Source organism: Heteronotia binoei, chromosome 10 (genome assembly GCF_032191835.1).
Source record: "Heteronotia binoei isolate CCM8104 ecotype False Entrance Well chromosome 10, APGP_CSIRO_Hbin_v1, whole genome shotgun sequence".
Classification (NCBI taxonomy): Eukaryota; Metazoa; Chordata; class Lepidosauria; order Squamata; family Gekkonidae; genus Heteronotia; species Heteronotia binoei.
The window spans coordinates 47,904,854-47,927,895 of record NC_083232.1 but is presented as its reverse complement, the minus strand read 5'-3'; the positions used below and the strand labels follow the sequence as shown (position 1 = coordinate 47,927,895).

General features: G+C 40.3%; 1 protein-coding gene across 1 annotated transcript in view; it reads left to right on the top strand.

Moving 5' to 3' along the window:
• The first annotated feature begins 9,856 nt into the window (after positions 1-9,856).
• The window catches only part of VWDE (von Willebrand factor D and EGF domains), an 80,751-nt gene continuing 67,565 nt past the window's right edge, over positions 9,857-23,042 (top strand). The window contains exons 1-4 of the mRNA XM_060247699.1: positions 9,857-9,964; positions 14,261-14,439; positions 15,487-15,718; positions 18,260-18,325. Coding sequence (XP_060103682.1) covers positions 9,883-9,964; positions 14,261-14,439; positions 15,487-15,718; positions 18,260-18,325 — 559 coding nt within the window. The 5' untranslated portion in view covers positions 9,857-9,882. The remainder of the gene's footprint in view (positions 9,965-14,260; positions 14,440-15,486; positions 15,719-18,259; positions 18,326-23,042) is intronic.

Below are 23,042 nucleotides of genomic sequence, written 5' to 3'. Positions count from 1 at the left end.
CGCTTATGCTACTCCTGGTTAATAACCAAACGTAAGTTTTATTTTTCAATATAAAAATATGATTTTCCATCACCACCATCCCCATCTCTGTCCTCTGGGATCTCCATTTGTAACACTTTTATGTACAGTTCAGTTCTTTGCTGCTTCATGTAGCCTGCCCAGTGTCTTTTACACTGATTTCAACTGACAGGTCTGACAACAAATTGCTCAAAGCATTCCCTGAACCCATGGGTGGTCTCTAGAATTGTTAGAAATTGCCAATAAGACTCAAGTAAAAAGAAGTGAGGCACAGTCTTTCCTACTTTTAGAGAACAATCCTAAGGCAGTCTACTCTGAATTCTACTGTGGTCTATTCCGTATGGCTTACTCCCAGGAAAGGGTCTTTAGGATTATGCTGTTAAAAGATTATACACAAAAGAATGGGAAACTTTTAATGGAACTTTAACAGCAATATTATCTGAATGCCTTTATCAGTGGCTTGGAGATTATTTCCCTCCTTTAGGGCTCAGATACCATTCTTACTTGTCAGCCACAAAACCAATCTGAAATCTTGATTGTCAAAAGTCTCCCCAGCCTCGTTTGTTTCATCTTGTACGTTGCCCCCAACTAGTTGGGTGCATCTGGACAGCACCTTTCTGTTCTCACAGTCTGACACTTGTATAAATCAAGCCAGATTTAGGCACAAACTAAGTAAACTACAATTTAGGGCCTCAGATTATGGTGGTAGCAGAAAGTGTCATTGTGTCACAACTCATTTACAGCAATCCTGTAGGGTTTTCAAGGTTTGTCATTGCCTGCCTCTGCATAGCAACTGTAGACTTCCTTGGTGGTCTCCCATCTAAGTTCTAACAAGGACCAGCCCTGCTTAGCCTCCAAGATCTGACAAGAACAGGTTAGCCTGGTCTATCCAGGTCAGATTATAAAAGGTTTTTAATTTTTTTTAATTACACATTTTTGGCAATACTATAAGGCTCTTAAACCTGACAAAGTTTAGGGTCTCAGAATGTCTCTTCTGCTGCCTTAAGTGTCTCCTCTCTGGTCTGTGCCCCAGTGGGGTACCTTTTGACCCCTATCCTCTTGTGTTCCAGGTTCCCTGCCTGGTCTGTTTGGACCAGCTCCAGGATGCTCTATCTACTCTCAATGAGATTTACACTTCTGTCTTTCCCATTTAACGTCATTCTTCCTTCAGAAAACTCAGGGTGGCACATGTGTTTCTGCCCTCTTCTATTTTATACTCACAACAAACCCATAAGGTAGGCTATGCTGAGACAGTGAATGAGCAAAGGTGATCCAGTGAGCAACAAGTGTCAGAGGTGATTTGAACCTGGGTTTCCTCAGTCTGAATCTAGCTTTTTAATAACTGTGTTACACTGGCTCTCCATCCTGCTGAGTTCAGGGCCAGTTCTAGATTGTGTTCCAGCCTACAAATCTACTTTCTTCCTATCTTGCTTCACTTTTCTTGATGCTCCAACAGCATCTCCCTTCCCAAGAACTGTACGTCTTATCCTAAATCCTTTAAAATGAAACAGAATCCAAAGGGCATTTTACAGACTTACAAAGTTTATTCCAATTCAAGCTTTTGTAAGTCACTTCTTTAGGCGCATATGGCTTTTTTCACAAGGTTGATGTATTTTGACTCCCTGCAGCTAAATAATAGATTATTTTCCAGGATAATAATTACAAAGGAAATTTCCATGTTAGTCTATTACAGCAAAGCGAAGCAGAAATCAAGTGGCACTTTAAAGACTAACAAAGATCATCCTAACATAGATTTTCACAAGTCAGACCTCACTTCAGATGCATATGAATAAATTCTTAATCCTTTCCTAACACAACAGGTTTTAAGAATCTAGCAGTGCATTCCTGGGAATAAACCCCATTGAACAGACTGGGTGGGATTCTGAATAAACTTATTTAGGATTGCACTCTAAGGTATACATATCCGGGGTAAGCACCATCAAACCTTAAATGACTTATTTCTAAATAATCATGCATATGCTCTAGCTGCCATATGCTGCTTAATCTTTCCCAGCTATGGAATGTTTTATTAAGGTAAACACAGGAGACAAAAAGTGATAAATATTACATTCTTATGCAAAGGAAGGTACATGGGTTTTAACATAATCCATTCTGTTCTTGAATGTTTAACCATTAGGATCCTAAATGTATCTAAAGACAAGAAGATTAGTTAAAGAAGAAAAGGAGCATATTCTTCCATGCTTACTAATCTTATTCCAAAACCATGTATCAGCACTTAGCCAAAAAAAAATGTAGTCTGTACTCTGAAGTTTAAGGTCAACCTCAGCTCAGTCCAAGAACAAATTGTATTCCACTTACAGTACACACAGGACATCTTTTCCCAGCTTGTACCCCTCAAGTGCCATTTTGTAAGAAAAGCACTTGGAAAAGATCATTACCTCGTTTTTATCATTATCTGCAATATATTAGCTCACTTTTTCTTCTCCATTTTCTGTCAGGTGACTTTTTTGTATGAAACTCTTTCTAGATTCTTCATTTAACTTTGTATTTTAAATGAATTTATTTAAGTAACATATCCATTTAATCCCCCCCTGCCCCAATAAAATGTTGAAAAGTTTGAGCAGGCAGGGTTTTCAGTTGCTGTATGTTAACAGATTTTCACATATGAAGATCTGGCCAATTGTTTCCTTACTATAGACTGGCCAGTAGGAAAATAATATGTATTCCTCAGAATTACAGCTATATAAACTCTAGCTGCTATACATATGTACATGGCCTCAGCAGGGAATAATGCCACAGAGTCCACCCACCAAAGAAGCCATTTTCCCCAGGAGAACTAGTCTGGGTCATCAGGAGTTCAACTGTAATAGCAAGAGATCTCCAGGTGCCACCTGAAGGTTTATACATTTATACATTGTTGTCTCAAAGTTAGAGGTTTCCTTTGTTGCAGCAAATGGGAGTGGCACAGTGCAAGACTTCCAGCTCTCTTTAATCAGCTGGTGGATAACACCTCCATTCCTAGTGAAGTATGATCCTATTGCCAAAGGACTGGGTGGCATGTGAATCAGTTATAATGGAGGGAGAAAATGGGCCAGGGATTCTGCATATAGGGAAGCAGCCTGAGGCAGGGAAAGGATAGCTTGTATTCATCAACTCAAGATTTACTTACTTATATCCAAAATTTATGCCCTGCCTTTCTGACCTCATAAGGGTCTCTAAGGCTTTGACAAATTGAAAATATCTTTCATACATACTTCCCCTTTCATCTTGGCAAATCCGAGCTCCCTCATTGGTTGGGACTGGGTGGGACAGTGGTACATCAACCTTTGGCCTGTCAAACCACCAACTGACTGCTCCTGCATTGCATTGGCTAACTCTGCTCTCCCCCCACTTACTGCTGGCCCCAGGACAGATGAAGATTGGCCCTCTGAAGAAACTGCTAGGCAGTGGCTCCTGCTAGGCAACTAACCTTGCTTTTCACAGTAAAAAGCAACCAAGCTTGGTTCTCTCAGTAAAAGGTGGGGGGGAGTCCCTTTCAAGCCCTATTTTGGCCTTAGAGGGAGAACTCATTGGTTGACTCTGCTCCTCTCCTACTTTGGTCTATCTACTTTGGCCAATTCATGGGTTTGTTACTGATGGGGGCCAGCATATCCCAGTAGGCCAGTAGGTTGCCAACTCCAGTTTAGGAAATTCCTGGGGATTGAAGGGGTGAATCCTGGAGAGGGTGGGGTTTGTGGAGGGGTGGGACCTCAGACAGGTACAGGCACAATGCTATACAAACCACCCTCCAAACCAGCCATTTCCTCCTAGAGAACCAAGTTCTTCAGGAGGAAACTACACAGGCCAAGACTGGAGTGATATGTTGGGCCTCATAACTAGAAAAGTAGAGATTCTACCAAAGATATGTGCAGATCATAATCCAATACTTTGGGCCACAAAATTGCAAAGGAAAACAAGAAGATGGAGAATAAATGAGGATTTGTTACAAGATAAAGAAACTGTGACATTTCTAGAAAAGGAAACCACAGCTTTTTTCCAAATAAATGATACTGATGATATAGAATTTCAGACGGTTTGGGATACTTACAAAGCGGTAATGAGAGGAATATTGATTACATTGAATAATAAAGATAGGGCAAAAGAAAAATAGATGTTGGACATTCAAAATGAAATAAAGAAAAAAGACCAGGGAAAAAGAAAATAATACCGGAAATTACTATATTACAGACTCAAATGAGACATTTGTTGAATAAAGAATTTGAATGGAATTTTAAAAAATTGCAACAGAAATTGTTTGAAGGTGCGAACAAACCTGGAAAGTATTTAGCCTGGCAATTGAAGAGAAAGAAAGAAAATAAAATTATTAATAAAATCGTGGCTAATGGAAAAGAGATAGCAGACCAAGAAGGAATAAAAAGGGAATTTTTCAAATATTATGCAAATCTATTCAAAGGTGTGAAAATAAAAAAAGAAAAATGGAGGAGTATTTATGAAATATTAAAATAGCACCCTTGACTGAATATATGAAATATGAAAATTTGACTGAATATATGAAATATGAAAATTTGACTGAATATATGAAATATGAATATATGAATATATGAAAAAGATTTTGAATGATCCAATAGAAAAAATTTAAATTGAAGCAGCAATCAATGTAATGAAAGTGGATAAGGCTCCTGGGCCGGATGGATATACAGCTACATTTTATAAAACCTTTAAAGAAGAGATAGTACCAAAATTGCAAAAATTGATGAATATGATAAGAACAAAAGGAAAAATTCCAAATACTTGGAAAGAAGCTGTAATCTCGTTGATTCCTAAGAAAGATAGAGATGTCACAAATGTAAAGAATTACAGACCAATTTCACTATTAAACAATGACTATAAGATATATACAAGAATCTTGGCAGAACGACTCAAACAATATTTGATTAATTTTATAAAGGAAGATCAAGCTGGATTTCTCCCTAAAAGGCAAAAAAGAGACAATATAAGAACAGTTGTAAATATTGTAGAATACTATGAAAAACATCCAGAAAAAGAGGTGGCATTATTTTTTTGTGGCTGCAGAGAAAGCCTTTGATAATTTGAACTGGGACTTTATGTTTGCAGTAATGGAAAAGATAAATCTTGGAGAATATTTTATAAGAATGACAAAAGCAATATATATGGAACAACATGCAAAGTTGTGTATAAATGCAGATTTTACAAATGATATCAAGGTGAGCAAAGGTACAAGACAAGGATGTCCGCTTTCACCATTGTTGTTTATAATGACTCTTGAAATTTTGCTAAGGCAAATACAAGATGATAAAGAAATAGAATGACTGAAAATCAGAGGATTCTCTTATAAATATTGAGCATTTGCGGATGACATTATATTTATAACTGAAAATCAAGTGATACCTTTGTTGTTAGCTAAGATAAAAGAATATGGAGAAATGGCAGGACTTTATATAAATAAAGAAAAATCGAAATTTCTTTGTAAAAATATGCAACTAAATAAACAGAAAGAACTGCAGAGTCTGATGGGGTGCGAAGTTACCTCTAAAGTTAAATATTTGGGTTTAGAGATAACAATGAAGAATATTGATTTGTACAAAAACAATTATGAAAAGTTATGGCGTAAGATGGATGACGATATGGTGAAATGGAATAAACTTAATTTGTCTTTGTTGGGTAGGATTGCTGCAATTAAGATGAACATTTTGCCAAGAATAATGTATTTGTTCCAAACTATTCCGATTGTGAAAGCCAGTAAACAATTTAATAAATGGCAAAGGAAGATTTCAGAATTTGTATGGGCTGGGAAAAAACCAAGGATCAAGATGAAAATTTTAACAGATGCTAAAGAGAGGGGAGGATTTCAGCTTCCAGATTTAAGATTATATCATGATGCAGTTTGTTTGGCATGAATAAAGGATTGGGTTATGTTGTTAAATAAAACACTTTTAATGCTGGAAGCTCATGGAAACAAATTCAGCTGGCATGCTTATATGTACTATGGGGAAAAAAAGATGGATTTTTTTTCTCACCATTATATCAGAAATAATTTGTTAAATACATGGATAAAGTACAAGAAATATGGTGATGAAAGAAAGCCATTATGGATAGTACCAGTAGAAGTAATAAAAATAACAGTTGAATCTGATGAAGAGAGAGGGTTGTCACATAATCAGTTACTAAAGATGCAAGGTGGCAAAATTGAACTGAAATCTGCTGAAGAGCTGAACAATAAGTATGATTGGTTTCAAATGCAACAAATAAAAAGCTTGATGGAAAATGATATTAAATCTGAAGGAATTAGACGCGAACAAACAGAAATGGAAAAGGTTCTGCTTGGAGATAATGAAAAATTAATATCGAAAATATATAAGTTATTGTCGAAATGGTCTACAGAAGAAGAAGTAGTAAAATCTCAAATGATTAAATGGGCAATTAATGTAAATAAGGAAATACAGATGGATACATGGGAATATCTTTGGAAGAACTCTATGAAAATATCTACATGTCAGAGTATTAAAGAGAATTGTTTCAAGATGATGTATAGGTGGTATATGACTCCTAAAAAATTGGCAAAGATGAGTAAAAAGATGTCGGATAGATGTTGGAAATGTAAAAAACATGAAGGTTCTTTTTATCATATGTGGTGGACATGTGGAAGAGCGAAAAAGTTCTGGCAGATGATACAACAAGAAATATGTAAAATTCTGGGATATGACTTCAAGAAAGTAGCAGAGACCTTTCTGTTGGGATTACAAATGAAAAAATTTCCAAAAGAAGATAGAACTTTAATTTGGTACTTGCTCTCAGCTGCTAAGACATTGTATGCGCACTTGTGGAAGCTAGAAAAAATACCAGAGAAATGGGATTGGATTGTGAAAGTTTTATTGTGGAGCGAGATGGATAAACAAACAAGAATCCTAAGAGATTATGATTTGGAAGTGTTTAAAAGGGAGTGGAAGAAATTTAGATGTTATGTAGAGAAAGAATGGAATGTAAAAAGACATTGGGCAATTTTTTAATAATGTTTAAGTATTAGAAAAAGGTAGAATTTAGATTTTTATAGTTAAAGGTACCTTTATAAGTTAACTTTAAGTATATAACTTCAGTGGGAGTCTAGTAATGGAGGGAGGGGGGATTAGAAAATATCATATGGGTAAGAGACAGAGACGATATAAATGGATATTGTTACCATATGTTATCAATAAAATTGTTTAAAACTAAGACTGGAGTGATATGATCCCCATAACTCATTCCAGTCAACATCCTGACAGCAGCTTTCTCCAACAATTGAAGTTTCCAAACAATTTTCAAGGACAGCACCACAAAGAGGAAACCGAAGTAACAATCTAGATGTAACCAGTATAGTGGCATTCTAAACACCAATTGAGACTGTTAATTGTCAGCAAAGTATCAATGTGGTCTCCGCAACCTCTTAATCAAATCTGCATCAGACAGCAGTAGGGATCTTTAATTTGCAGTTTGTCACAAGGCTGCCATAGACATGAGGGGACAGTTTGCAATGGTAGATTTGGTGCCATGGGTACACTACAGTACTAAAAGAGAAATGTGGATGTTAAATATAAAAGGAAATGCACTTTTGTCTAATTTGGTGCCCTTTAAAGCATTACATTCTGGTTGTGGAAAGTACTGTCAAGTCACATCTGACTTATGTAAACCCTGTAGGGCAGGGGTGTCAAACATGCAGCTGGGGGGCCAAATCAGGACCCCGGAGGGCTCATATCAGGCCCCCAAGCAACTGGCTGTCGTATGCTTCCTTCTCCCTCTCTCTTGCTTCTTTCTGCATCATAGCTTGCTTTGCCAAGCTTGCTCAATTGCACAGAAGCTACAGAGCAAAGCCTCTATTTTCTCTGTTGGCTGAGGCTCCTCCCTTGGGCAGGAAGGTGGGGCAGAAATAGCTTGCTTCAAAGGAAGCTTTGGCGCTTTCCTTCCTTCCCCAAAGGACCAGGAGGGGGAGGAGCCTCAGCCAATAGAAGAGAGGCTTGGCTCAGTAGCTTCACTGTGTGATTGAGGAAGCCTGGATTGCACGGGAGAGATACAAAGAAAGCGCTTTTAAGACCAACAAGTGCTAACATTTTAAGCATGTTTTAAGTTTTTTTTAAAAAAAATGTGTTTGTGTCCTTCATAATGTTTATATTTCTGCTACCTGGCATTACATTTTATGACATACATGGCCTGGCCCATCAAGGTCTCATTTATGTCAGATCTGTCCCTCATAACAAACTGAGTTCAACATCGCTGCTGTAGGAGTTTCAAGGCAAGAGATGAATAGGGGTTTGCCGTTGTCTACCTCTGCATAACAGCCTTGGCCTTTCTTGGTGGTCTTCCATTCAAGTATTAATCAAAGCAAACCCTGCTTAGCTTCTGAGGTCTGACAATATCAGGGTGCATTCATACTACACTAAATAATGCATTTTGCAACTGGATTTTTGCTATTCTTACACGGTAAAAATCTAGTAGCAAAACGCATTATTTAGTGTAGTGTGATTGCACCCCTCTGACTAGTTTGGGCCATCTAGCCGAGAGCACTGCATTCTAGTTGGTTGGGTGAGCACAGGACACACACATACATACACATAGAGAGGAAAAACTGGTAATGAAATGTGATAGTAAAGTTTGTGGCATTTCTACACAAAGCCTAACTGTACATTAGTACATACAATGGCCATTCACAATGGTTGGTGTACTGGGAACATCCCTATTTTCATACTCAGGACCCAGCTGCTGACGTACCTTCTGTCTCCTGAATACTGCATTCATATGCTCCTCAGTGATCTCAGTGGTTTTTCGAAGCTAGCTATATATTACGCCAGAATAAGGAGGCAGAATGAGCTGTAACCACTTCAAAGTACATGTGGACCATACAACTTTCAAATAGTACAACATACAGAAAAGTACCACACCATTCCTGTGTGCTTAAAAAATTATGTTTAAAATGTGGTTCACAGCAATAAAAAAGATACCCATTTAAAAAACCTTAAGTGTCCTGTAATTTCTGTACTGATTTATTGTAACATTTTATTTCTGCCTTTCAACTTCCCTATATGGAGCCTTTTTTTTTATCCCTATATTTCCCCCCCCCCCCCCTATATTTAGCCTTTTTTATTTGGTTGGTCCAGTCAGCTAACAAGAGCAGGGTAGACCATCCAAGCCATGAGGCCCTGTACTGACCAAATGATTATTTGGGGTCCCCTCCCCCTTATAATTTAGTGTGTGGTGCTGGCGTTGTTCCATAGAGGTTGTTCTCTCTCCAGCAGTTTTGGGAGTGTCTTTCTTTCCTTACCTTTTCATTGTGGCTAGCAATGGCTAATCTGAGGAGGGATACTTTGCATAGGGCTAATACTGCCTGGAGGCTCCTGAAATTACATGGCTCTTCCTGGTCGTTGCAAAGCTTACAAAATACTCCCATTATGGAGACAGAACTGCCGCACCTGCAGCTCTTCTTCGCCATGGGAAAGTTATGAGATCCGGTAAAGTAACGTTAGGGAGCAATCCAGCCACACGCAGGTTCGATCTGGAGGGGATCAGAGGCCCAGAAGATCGGCTGTAGCTACTCTGGCCGCCGCTCCCCCCCCCCCCCCCCGCTCGGCTGCTCTAGCAGCTGTTCTTGTGCGTCGTCTTCTCCTTCTTCCAGGCTACCGGCCTGCAGGGAGAGGGCGCGCGAGACGGTCCCGGGACTTGAGAGAAATTACAACGGGAAGAACTTCGCTGTACAGCAACGCGAGCAGCCCTCAGCAGAACGACTTTGCTGGAGGGACTCTTGGGACGGAAAGCCCGCTGGCTGGCTGTCGCAGGAGCGCTTTCCAATTGGCTTCCACTTGGAGCCTGAGCGGAGGAAAGTCCCACAGTGAGGGACACCTCCTGGGAAGGCAAGCAATGAGCCTTCTTCGCCCGTCGAGGCGTTTGCTCTGCTGTTGGATGGCACTGACGTTCCTCAAGGCAGCGCTCTGCCAGCCAGGTAAGAGACGGGAAGGGGGTCAGGAAGGGTGTAGGTCTGCGAAGCATCTTCAGAGTTAAAATGATATAAGTGTGCATGTTATAGGTTATGACGTTGTTGTAAATCCAAATGTATTGCTATATTTCCCCCCTCTGTTTTTATGGATACGGTGGCCTTATGTTTATGTCATATGTGGCTTTGAGATGTGCGGAAAATGCAAGGCATAAAACGACGAAGTTATTGCTAACATTACATTATTATCACATTAACAGCTTGAAAATACTTGGTTAAAGTAGATAAAAATGGATTTCGCGCCACATTGTATGTTTTTGAACGAAGTACAGAAACATGAGAGAATTATCTGAGGAAAGGTCTGTAAAGGTGCAGCTAAAATGGGTTAGGGGGTCCCCCTGTTGCACTATCTGGTTACAGAAAAATAGCCCTGCTAGTTAGTTGCAGCAGAAACAAAACCAGATTCCCCTTGAAACTAAGGGAGCAAGTTAGTCGTGACTCATTTAAGGTCCAGTGTTGTGAAGGGGCTTAGTGTTATCCTATACCTGTCTCTTCAGAAGGAAATCCCATTGCATTTAGTTTAATAGGTGTAAAGGTGCAATTCTTGTGCCTAATTTTACTTTGATTGGGGGCAGTATATGGTAGCATTGCCTGCATCCAGGCGTGACCTGGAGATCACCCTTGATTACAGTTGATCTCCAAATAAAATAGCTGGTTTTTGTCACTATACCGTGCTGAGGTCCCTCCAATCCCCAAACCCCACCCTCTGCTGGTTCCACCCCCCAAGTGGCCCTAGTGTTTTCCTACCCAGAGCTGGCAACTCTAGTAAATGCTGTGGAAAAGGCCTACATTGGTATTTCATATTTATAAATGATTTTTGAGTTCTCAGATATTTACATTTTATATACAACTTCATCAAGTTGAAGCAGTATGCTTACTTCCATATTGCAGAGGGTATGGGAGCAGGCTGGGTCACTGGTAGTGAAATTTCATAACGGAGGTGATCATTGAATTGGCTTTCTGCTGCACTGCCCAGCTTTTTAGCTCTCACATTGCAGTATTTTTGTATGTGGCATGAGCTTTTGTTGGCAGAAGGCTCCTTTGATCAAGTAGCCCATGACTAAATTAACCATGATTCAAAGTCTTACTTCAGGGACCCCAATCTTGTTGAGGCCGTGGGCACTGTTAGAATTTTAAGTTAGGAGTGGGCATTAGCATAAAATGGCTGCTGTATTGGTAATCACAAAACATCAGCCATAGGGTGCTGTTTCTGAATAAGTGCTCCTTACAGGCAAAAAACCCTGATATTTCCCTAGATTCTTCACAGGCACCAAAGAAGCAGGAGGTGGAAGTCCACAATGATTATGTCTGAGCTTTGGAGAAGAAATGCTTTGTTGAAGAAGCAAGTGGGGCCCAGAAATCAATTTGTGGGCACCATCTAACATTGGGAATCACTGCCTTACACATCATGCAAGGAGAAACCTTAGTGCATATAATGGCTTTTTGTGTAGAAAAAAAGGGCTTTTTGTGTAGAAAATGCCCAGCAGGAACTCATTTGCATATTACGCCACACCTCATGATGTCACCATTGTTTCACACAGGGCTTTTTTGTAGAAAAAAACCAGCAGGAACTTATTTACATATTAGGCCTGACACCAAGGCAGCCGGAACTGCGTTCCTGCTTAAATAAAGCCCTGCTAGTTTTCATTGCCTGCAGAAGAGGGTTTATCTCTTACAGAGGAGCAATATCTCAGTGGCCATCTGTGCTAGTAGCCATCACTACATCCATTGGAAGTGGTTCAGTCCATGATGTCTTGCGTTGCGAACAGCTGCTTAGAAAAAGAAGAGCTGGTTTGGGGAATCAAACTGGTTTTTCAGAATAGAGTCTGCTGCTCTTAATCACTTTGCCTTTTTATTACTCTTTGAACAGCATTCCATCATGTGTGCGTACTTTGTCCCAGCACTGATAATATGGGACAACTTCTGGTGATATTTGTGGCTTATGGTGTGTCCGTCCCACCTAAAATGGTACATTTCATTGTTTGTAGTACACCATCTTGCTCTGTACAATTGCATTAATTCAAGGCTACTTTTGACGTTGACTTGGAAAACCCCATGGGATTGCCATAAATCAGTGGTAACTTAGCGAGCAGAAAACAGCAACTACTACTTTAAGAGGCAGGAATATCCTGTTCCATATTAATGGATCCCCGCCCCCCAAAAAATCTATCTCTCTATGAAAGGTATGGTGGTGGAAAGTGCAATCAAATCACAGCTAATTTACAGCAATCCTGCAGGGTTTTCAAGGCAAGATATATTCAGAGGTAGTTTGCTGTTACTTGCCTCTGCAGAGTGACCATGGACTACCTTGATGGTTTCCCTTCTGGATACTAACCTGACCCTTCTTGACTTCTGAGATGAGATTGGGCTAGCCTGGGTTATCCAGGTCAGGGCATGGAAAGTATACTTAAAGTATCTGACACTAGAAGGACCCTTCCTGGACAGTACGCTGTTACTGTATCATAGGCCTGGAATCTCAACAGTATACGGTATGCTCTTTAGGAGGACTTAGCAAGGGTTTTTTCCATTGTGATCCCCATTAGTCCGATTTCCGCCCAGGTCATGGGATGGAGACAGGACTGATCGCCCTGGTGGATGACCTCCAGCTGCATCTGGACCGAGATGGTTTGGTGGTACTTATGTTGTTAGATCTGTCGGCTACATTCGATACGGTTGACCAACAGCTGCTGACCCACTGTCTTGCCGATGCAGGGATTCAGGGGTTGGCCTTGCAATGGCTTTCGTCTTTCTTTTATGATCGGGGACAAAGGGTGGCGATCAGGAGACAGTCGTCCAAGAGACACTCACTTAATTGTGGTGTGCCTCAGGGGGCAGTGCTCTCCCCATGTTGTTTAACATCTACAATCGCCCCCTTGCTCAGATTGCCCGGAGGTATGGGCTGGTTGGCCATCAGCATGCTGATGACACCCAGCTCTATCTACTGATGGACGACCGGTCTAGCTGTCCCAGAAAATTTGGACCTGGCACTCAGGCTCGGTGGGATGGCTCAGACTGAGTCGACTGAAACTGAATCCGACGAAGACAGAGGTCCTTTGCCTTGGTCGCGGTGGTCCGAGCAGGGAAATTCCCTTACCAGCTTTTGATGGGGCGCTGCTGACAACGGCGTCCAGGGTCAGGAGCTTGGGGGTGCTGCTGGAGCTTTCCTTAACAATGGAGGCCCAGATAGCAGCCACTGCCAAATCCACCTTTTTCCATATCAGGCGGGTGAGGCAGTTGGTTCCCTTCCTCAAGCGCAGCAACTTGGCAATAGTGATCCATGCAATGGTCACCTTGAGATTGGACTACTGTAATTCCCTCTACATTTGGCTGCCCCTGTCTCGAACCTGGAAACTTCAGCTAGTGCAGAACACAGCGACCAGGCTGTTATTGGGGCTCCCCAAATGGGAGCACATACAGCCGGGGCTGTGGGAATATTCCTCCAAAGTATCTTACTTCAATATCAGGGTTTTTTTAAAAAACAAACAAACATTCTTTTGAGCCCTTCCTTCTGGGCTTGTAACTGTTCCTAGACCGGCTAGATGTATAGTAGGAACCTGAGTGGTTTGCAGGCATTGGACAATTGGAATTTGGAGGGTCGGCCATTCTAATAAGTTTCAAAGCTCTTTTGACAAATTTATGTCTAAGCATTTCCATAAGGGATGTTAGTGGACCATATGGAATCTAGTGGACATATTCCTAACAAACAAAGGGTGCTTTAGTTCTGACAGTAACACTGGTATTGTACTGCAGTGTCTTAACCAGAGCTTTTTTTTTTGAGCAGGAACACACAGGAATGCAGTTCCAGCTGGCTTGGCATCGAGGGGTGTGGCCTAGCATGCAAATGAGTTTCTGCTGGGCCTTTTCTACAAAAAAAACCTGCGTGAAGCAATGGTGACATCAGGGGGTATGGCCTAATACGCAAATGAGTTCCTGCTGGGCTTCTACAAAAAAAGCTCTGGTCTTAACCAATCTAATTAAAAATATTTATTTTTTAGATTATATCTCAAAGTCAAACTTTTACTGCTTAACCTAATTTTATAGAACACTGATTCCTATTTTAGACAAATTGACATGTAATGCTATAGGAGGACATTCTTTTATGAAACATTGTCATAAATTGATGACTTACTTGTAATTGTAATTCTTGCTGGAATGAAGTTGACTAATATGATAAGAACTGTATCAGATAGTATGAAAAGATGTAGCTTATATATGTTAATGTGTTTGATATTTCTACTGCTCTAGAATGCCAGTCTGGAGGACACCAGATCCTTGATAGTCCGTATAGAAGTGTTAATTTTGATTCATCACAGCTTCAGCAGTCGGCTATTCAGGATGTAATATGTGATCATTCACTGACATCAGGATGGTATCGCTTTGTGATTTTTGATAAACCAGCTGAAATGCCTACCAAGTGCGTGGAGGTATTGGTACACTCCATTTAACTTTTAAGAAGTAACATGAGTCCAAATAGGGGAAAGAATCAGCAAATTAAAAAGACAGCCAGTGTGTCAAATTTCTTTTAAAAAATTAAATTGCACTTGGTTCATACTGGCAACCATCAGCCTGCTGCACCTTGTTGTCTCTTTTTGCCAGGCTGCAAAACCTGATGCTGCATCTTGACCCTGTTTGAATTTCTGGTCTCAAGAAATGATGGCAAAATTACAAGTGGTTTTGGTCTATGGGAAGCACTGTAATTTTTTTGATGGCCAACATGTTGCATGAGAAATCACATATCCAGACTCTTGCATATTCACAGACACACGTTCACAGATACCTGCACACAGAAAAAGTTTCCTTCTCTCTTCCTTTTAATAGTATTACTGTAAATTCAAAAGTAGCTTCTATTGACCTATTAACTTTTATTTTTTATTTATTCAAAAGTTGGAAGGGACCACCAGGGTCATCTAATCCAACCCCCTGCCAGTGCAGGAACTACAACTATAATATCGCTGACAAGTAGGCATCCAAACAATACTTAAAAACCTCCACCAATGAAGAATCCACCATTTCATGAGGGAGATTGTTTCAGTATTGAGCGCACCTCCCCATCAGGATGTTAGTTTGTATTTGTTAGTCCAAGTCCTGTCATCCAACACAATTGAAAACATATCCGCCCCATCGTCTGCATGGCATCCCTTTAGGTGTTGGAAGGTGGCAGTTCTACAAGCATTTCTTCTGCAACTTGAGAACTGTTCAGCCAAGCCCCACCCACCAGCCATGTATGTGATGACCTAGAAAGTACATTTCAGACTTCACCACTTTTTTTTAAAAATCTGGGCAGGTGGCAAAGCAGGAGGTTTATTATGGTGGGCTGCTGCACGTACTTGAAGGTTGGTGCATCACAGGCCTTGCTACCAGTTATGTCCAAAGTGTTCCTTATTTCTCATGTTACTTTTATGTGCTTAGGATGATGAATGCTTTGTGGAAATTTTAACCATTTTCTGATTTTATGCTTTTGGTGGTAAAAGGTGAATCACTGTGGAACACAAGCTCCTGTCTGGTTGTCTCTGGGAGAGTCAGAATCCATGCCTCAACCTGGTGAAATCAAGCACTTAACAGCATGTGCAACTTGGCGGGTTTTTTTCAGCACTGCAGAAGACTGCTGCCTTTTCCGAATTCCTGTCAGTGTGAGGAACTGTGGGGATTTCTTCATATACTTGCTCCAGCCTACCCAGGGGTGCATGGGATACTGCGCAGAAGGTGAGAAAATGTATGTTGCTGAATCGCTAAACATAAAAATATTTTGTTTCCCCATCAGTGTCGTTTGGTTTCTTGTCATGGTTTGGTAAGCACCTCAGCAGTTTTGTAGAGAACTTTGGTATGACTGTCTGTGACAGTTTTAGTCACAAGGTAAGGCATTGAGGTTTTATGTAGATGTATATAAGAAACATAAATCCTGAGAAGCAATTTGATGAATATTAGTCTCTAGGCTGCTTCCAAGGACCCAAAAAGGACCTTTGGTTTATTTCATTATGCAGTACATTTTCACCCTTCCCAGGGTGCTCCAAGTGGCATAAATAGTTCTTTCCTCTCATTCATTCTGTTCTTACAGCAACCTTGTGAGTTAGGACAGGCTGAGAGAGGATGACTTGCCCAAGATCACCCACTGAGTTTTATGGCTAGTGGAGATCTGAACTCTCATTGCCCAGGTTGTAGCCAACAATCACACTGATACTTGTCTGAAACTGATACCATTTTGCATATCTTGATGCATAAAATACCAACACTAGCTTTCCTCCAGTCCAAATACACTTACAGACTCTCTAATGTAATTTATCTCAAGCAATTAACTAACTTGCACCGAATACTGCAGTCCTGGTCCTGTAGTAACCAGAATTGGTATCTGCAATACTACTGCTGTGGTTTCTTGAGTGGTATTATAGTGGCTACCAAGCTGTCTATAATGGTTCTGTACATAAGCATGTAGAATGTACAGGTACCTTCTAAAAGTAGTGAAGAGCATCAGCAGGTAATTGGCACAAAAGAACTGGCAAAAGTGAAAAATATTGAAGTCAAACTACATCAGTGCATGTAAGAGAGCCCTATGCACTACTACTGTTTATGGCTGTGAAAAATAATGTGAGTTCCTCAGTAATAATAACTCTTTATCATGTCCACTGAGTCATGTATGAGCCATAGAACAAAGATCAGAAGTACACTTCTGTGTACTTTCATACAAGCAGAGCACTTGCAAGTTACAGAAAAGTGGATGGTGAAACACAAGTGGGTTTTAGCTGATATACAGAAAAGTATTATCACTCATAGCAGTTTTAGAAAACCACCCAAACTGAACCATTGGATCTAGAATGTTCTTCTTCACAAAATTACGTCTGCTGCATTCCAGTTTTGAAAGCTTTTCAGACTAAAGAAATAATCAAAAATCAGTGAGCTCACAAGTTTCTTTTTAATAGTTTCTTTTTAATAGTTTCCGACTGCAAATCAAAATGGCTGAACAAAGTATCTCTTACATTAAATCAAAACTGCTGACTCATTTACAAGGATCAATTATTCTTGATATGCTAACTGAACATAAAAAAGATTTATTTGCAGTAATGTAAGGTTTTAAATTAGTTTTGTCTGTTTTAATTAAAATAAGCGAAATAAGCTCTTTATTATCAGGAAGAGATATCAGTTATTTACTGCAAAGATTCCAGTGTAACAAGGTTTATATTACTTACTATTTTGCATGCCAAATGAAATTATTATAATTTAATTGATTTGTATTATACAAGAAAAAGTAGACGGTGAAAGGTATAAATGTTTCTCATCATCTCATGCAACTTATTTACTGAAATACTGAACGTATATAGTATAATACACTGTTTCTTTTTATAGCAGAAAGCAATTTAAATATTGAAAACATTTTATTGCTGCATTAAACTAAAAGCCAAATTGCAGTCTTAAACTGAAAGTAATGAACTGTTTTTAAAAGTGAGAAATACATTTAATTTAAAAGCTCAAGATCGTTTAATAAATTACAGAACACTGAAAACTTTAAACCAGCAGTTCACAGACTTTAGCAACCCAAGGACCCCATTTTGATTAAAATGTTTTTATGGATCCCCTGGTTGTTGCCTCCTCTCCTGCTGGCACATGTCACCCAATCCATTTCTACGTACATGTGGCAAGCCACGTGTGACCTATGAAGGTTTCTATCCTTGTGTGTCCTTGAAACAATATAGTGAGACCTTTATCAGCTACACTTCAAAAACAAGTTTAAATAAAATGTTTGTGTTGTCTGTGCATGGCTGCCAAGGGCAACTCTCATAGAATCATAGAGAGCTGATTCTGTAGGGCCACTGCTCAAAAGGCTCCTGACCTAAATTCTGGTCAACCTTGCTGTAAAAGTCTACAGTTTCAAGGATGTAGGATGACTATGTTGGTGATATTCCAAAAAGCATTCTGACGTTCCTTAGGAGGAGCTGCCGGTGTCCATATCTACTGACTTTACTGCAATCAATGAGACCCAACTTTAAGGTCTGGAAGAGACTTTGGGTATAGTTTTGGAAATGAGCATATAGATAGAGCTATTCAAATAATACCCAGTCCTTGGTTTCCAGTTTGATTTGGGAAATCCATCTTTCTCTCAAATATAACCAATTTGCCCTGATATATATATCTATATATTTTATGCCAATAAAGGCTACCTTGACTTGACTTGACTTAAATAAAATAAAAAATAAATGTTCAAGACAAAAATATTCCTGTTGATATACTAATTTCAGGAATTTCTGTCTCTAGTGATTTCAGATCCAAAACCCCATGACTGCCAATCTGGGGACACTGGGACACAAACCATCTGTAGCAGTAAGTGTCTTGTGCTGGTTGTCAGTATACTCTTTAGAGCAGAGGTGTTGAACTCATTAGTTATGAGGGCTGGACCTGATATACTTTGTCAGGCCAGGCCATGTGTGCCATCAAATGTAACACAAGGTACTGGACATATAAACTTTATAAAGATGACTTCAAATGCTAAATGGCAATAGCTGTCACGATTGGATTAAATGCGATATGCAGAGGGGTAGTAGGCATGGAAATATCAGCACACATGATGAGGCAAGAAACCTAGGTCTCAATTTGGTACAGGAGGATTCAGTCCAGGAAGATGCAAAGAATAAATGGAAGTAAACCTGAACAAGCGAATCACAAGAGAATATACCCTACCACAAATTTTGTTAGTCTTTAAGGTGCTACTGGATTCTTACTCTTTCTACTGCAACATTCAAAAACCAGCGGGGGGACATTTTAGCCTTCCAAGACATTCAGCTGCTGCCCTAAGAGTAGCAGTTCTCTTTCAGAGGGAGATTAGAGAGACTGCTGAATTGTAACTTGTAATGAAGCTCAAGACAGTGTAGTAGTAGTACTTTATTCACGGTCATCCGACCAGCTTAATACAAACAAAAACAAAATCATAAAAACAAACCCATCACCTCTTACACACAGAAATGACCCAAATAACTATAGACCCATCAGTCTTTTAAGTATCCTAAGCAAGTTATACGCCAGCCATCTTAAAGAGAAACTGTGGGAGTGGATTGAGTGTAATAACATCCTGAGAGAAGAACAGGCTGGGTTTAGACCGGGTTGTTCCACTCTGGATCATTGTGTAGTATTGGACCATCTTATTTCCAAATATTCCTCTAACAGCACCTCTGCCCTATACGCTGCCTTTATAGACTTTAAATCTGCCTTTGATATGGTTCAGAGGGACATACTGTGGGAAAAACTGAGAGGGATGGGAATTGATCAGAGGCTACTGGCATTGATAAAAGCATTATATAGGAACACCAAGATCAGGACAAGGATAAATCCGAAGGGACATCTCACGAAAGCCATCAAAGTAGGGAAGGGAGTTAAGCAAGGTTGCATCTTGGCGCCACTTTTGTTCAACCTCTTTATAAACGATCTGGGGGAACATTTAAGTGGTCCAGAGGTGCATGCTCCAAAGATTGCAGATAGGCATATCCCGCTCCTGCTATATGCAGATGATGCAGTGCTGGTCTCTAGGACCCCAATTGGGCTAAAGAGAGCAATGAAAATTCTTGTGCTTTACTGCCAAGCTAATCAGGTTGAAATAAATTATTCAAAATCTAAAATTTTAGCCTTTGCAAATAGACCCAAGGTACATCATTGGAAGATAAACGATAGGGCTATTGAACAGACACGCTGCTTTAAGTACCTAGGGGTAGTCTTTCAGGCCTCAGGGGCCAGGAAGGCACATGTGGAATATGTTACAACAAATGCAGCAAAAAGTTCAGGAGCCATAGAGAAATTCTATTGGACCTCCGGGGGGCAGAATGTGGCGGCTGCAGTTAAGGTCTTTAAGGCCAAGGCCCTCGCTCAAATTCTATATGGGGCACCCTTGAGTATAACACCATATCAGCATCTCTGGTATTTAGCGGAGAAAGTGCAATCAAAGTTCCTTAGGCACATACTACAAGTCCCTCCATGTGCTCCCAACTCATTTAACAGAGTAGAAACAGGTATGGTCACTGTGAAAGCAAGACTGTGGATTGCTGCTATTCTTTACTGGTATAAACTAATGACTCAGCCCACCAGTTTGGCGGGGCTGATAGCAAGAGACTCGTTTGTGCCACCGTGGATTAGAGAAACGGAGTCCAAGTTGGGTTATTATGGACTATCTAAACAATATTTGCTCAACATGGAGTACAATCTGGTTAAACCTTTTCTTAAACAGAGAATCTTGGATGTCGAAAGACAGCATGATTTGAATCAGCTTAAAGGTTATTTACCAGGAATAGAGGAACTACATAAAATAACACTAATGCCATACTTGCTTAATCTTGACAAAGTTGAGTATAGGAGAGCATTTACCCTTCTCAGACTTGATATGTTACCGTCAGCCATTATGGAAGGCAGATACACAGGACAACCATATGAGGAGAGATTGTGTATTTGTGGGGACAAGAAACCGGAAGACAGGGAACATGTATTATTCCAATGTAAATTATATCAGTGTATTAGGGCCGACTATATACTCCCGATCTGTTCCAGTGTCCCTGGGAGAAATGTTAGACATCAGCTAGACAAATTATTGGCGGATAGGAATAAAAGAACCACTTTATGTGTGGCAAAATTTGCTTCGCGAGCTATGAGTCTCCGGAAACAATTCCTAAGGGAAATATCCAACTGAATGCCTTGGCTATGGAACCTAACTACTGTTCTGGAGGGAAATTATATCATACTGTGTATGTTTTATTCTGATTATTGTTTTATCTGATTGTATTTTATTAAGTTATTTGTATCTAATTTGACTGGTCTATGACTGTTTTAAACTTGATTTGACTGTTAACCTTTCATCCAAATTTTAAATGAATTTTATGGATGTTTTTATCCGATTTCTTTGTAATAGTCATAGGCACCCAATTTTATGAATGCTACTGTTGGTTTTATTCTGTTTTTGATGCAAAAAGTTTTATGTGATTCGATTGTACAAGCTGGTCACTGACTGTAACAATAAACTTGACTTGACCTCTTACACAAAATTCCTCACGCCAACTATTGCACATATTGTTAAAACTCATAACCAAGATTTACATTCTCAATTTCCCTCCTTTCCAACTGAGCAACATAACAGAAACGGGCAATCTTAGATGAAACATCAGAATGAGCGTCAGACAGGAGGAAGGCAATCTGCTCATCCTCCGGCCTGCCCGCCAAGGACCCGAGAATTGGAGAGATTAATCTTGCCCTCAAGTCATTGTAATTAGGGCACCGCAAAACGATGTGGAGAGTTGTTTCGACCTCATTGCAATTACAGGGGCACAATCTTTCCAGATATGGGTACCCAGCGTAACGTCCCAAAAGCACCGAAGAGAAAAGTGCGTTGAGTCGTGCTTTTGAGAAAGCTATCCAATATTTTGGGATAGTGATGTTGAAAAGATACCTGGCTGGGGACAGTACTTCGGCTTGCTTCCCTAAGAAAATGTGCGCAGAAAGACTAGCTCTAGCAGATCTCAGTTCCAGCTCAACCAACCTCAGGCGCAAAAGTTCTTTCGCATCCCTCAGTTCCATCATTGCTAGGGACTCAGGGGAGAGATCACAGAGTCTAAAATGATCTAGACACCTTTTCTCCCAAGTTCCCACAAAAGAGTCGAAAACAATCAGATGGGGAAGGCCACCTGGCTTTGAGAGAACCCTCAAAAAGTAACAAAGGGTGTTTAACCACATAGACGTCTCGATGCTTGGGACGCCAGATTCCAACCTGATGGCAGTGTTTGGCACACAACTGGGAACAGACAGAAGCTTGCGCAAGAGTTTAGTTTGTACTATCTCCAACGGCTTGGTGGTTGAATAAGGGGCAATTTCAGCGCCATAGAGCAACTGGACCCTGGTCTTTGCAGTATGCAGCCTTAGTGCTGCAGGCAAGAATTTGGCCTCTTTGGAGATGTAAAAACGGTAGATGGCATCAGCTGTTCTTTGCGCAGATTGTGCAACATAGTTCTTATGTGCCAAACGCTTTCCCAAGACAGTGCATTCTCCTGGACTGAACTGAAACCTAAGCTTCATTTCTCATCACCAATGCCTGCTATTGCCATTTGGTGTCTGAAATCACTTCACTCTCCAAGATATAAAGACAGATGGACTCACATTCTAGCTGTATCTGAAGAAGTGAGCAGTGACTCATGAAAGCTCATGCCAACCATAAATTTTGTTAGTCATTAAGGAGCTACTGGACTCTTGCTCCCTTCCACTAAGAATGCAAGCTGTGCTGTCAGGTTTCTTCCCCTTCCCCCCAATCTGTTAGAACAGGAAAGGGCCATGGGTCTCCATCTCTCCCTCTTTCTCTCTCTCTCTCTTTCTTTCTTTCCGTTCCCCCCCTCGAAGAAGTGTGCGTGCACACAAAAGCATATACCCAGAATAAAACATTGTTGGTCTTCTTAGAAGTGCTACGCTTCACTGAACATTAGTACATGTGTATTTATGATTTTTTGTTTTATACCTCTTCATTTTGAAGTAACATTAGATGTGCAAAAGAGTTCTCAAAATCGTGAGTTAAAAAGGAAGAGTAGTGGATCAGAATGTGGTACCTTGCCCTTACCACACCACTAAGCGAGGCTGAAAGTGTATAGCTTGGATAGGCAGTTCAAAGGCATGGGAAGCAAGAGACCCAAGGAAAGGAATGTTTCGATAAGCAGAATGCTGTTCATTGCATAGCAGTGAATTTTTATTCCATGAATTTCTAGAGTTGGATTTTTAACCATTTTATTTATTTATTATTTTGCAATTTTGGTATCATCCATTGATCTTATTGGTGCATACTCAGCTGCGTGGCTGAATATCTTGTGCACACATTTTTCTAAATGTACAGAATATCAGAGGTACCCTGCTGGATCAGACTCATGGTCTTCTAGTCCAGCATCCTGTTTCACACAGTGGCTGACCAGTTGCTCCAGAGCGCCAAACGGGATAGAGACTAAGGCCTTCCTCTGATCTAACCTCCCAGCACTAGTATAGAAGATTTACTGTCTTTGATTGCGGAGGTTCCCTTTAGTCATCATGA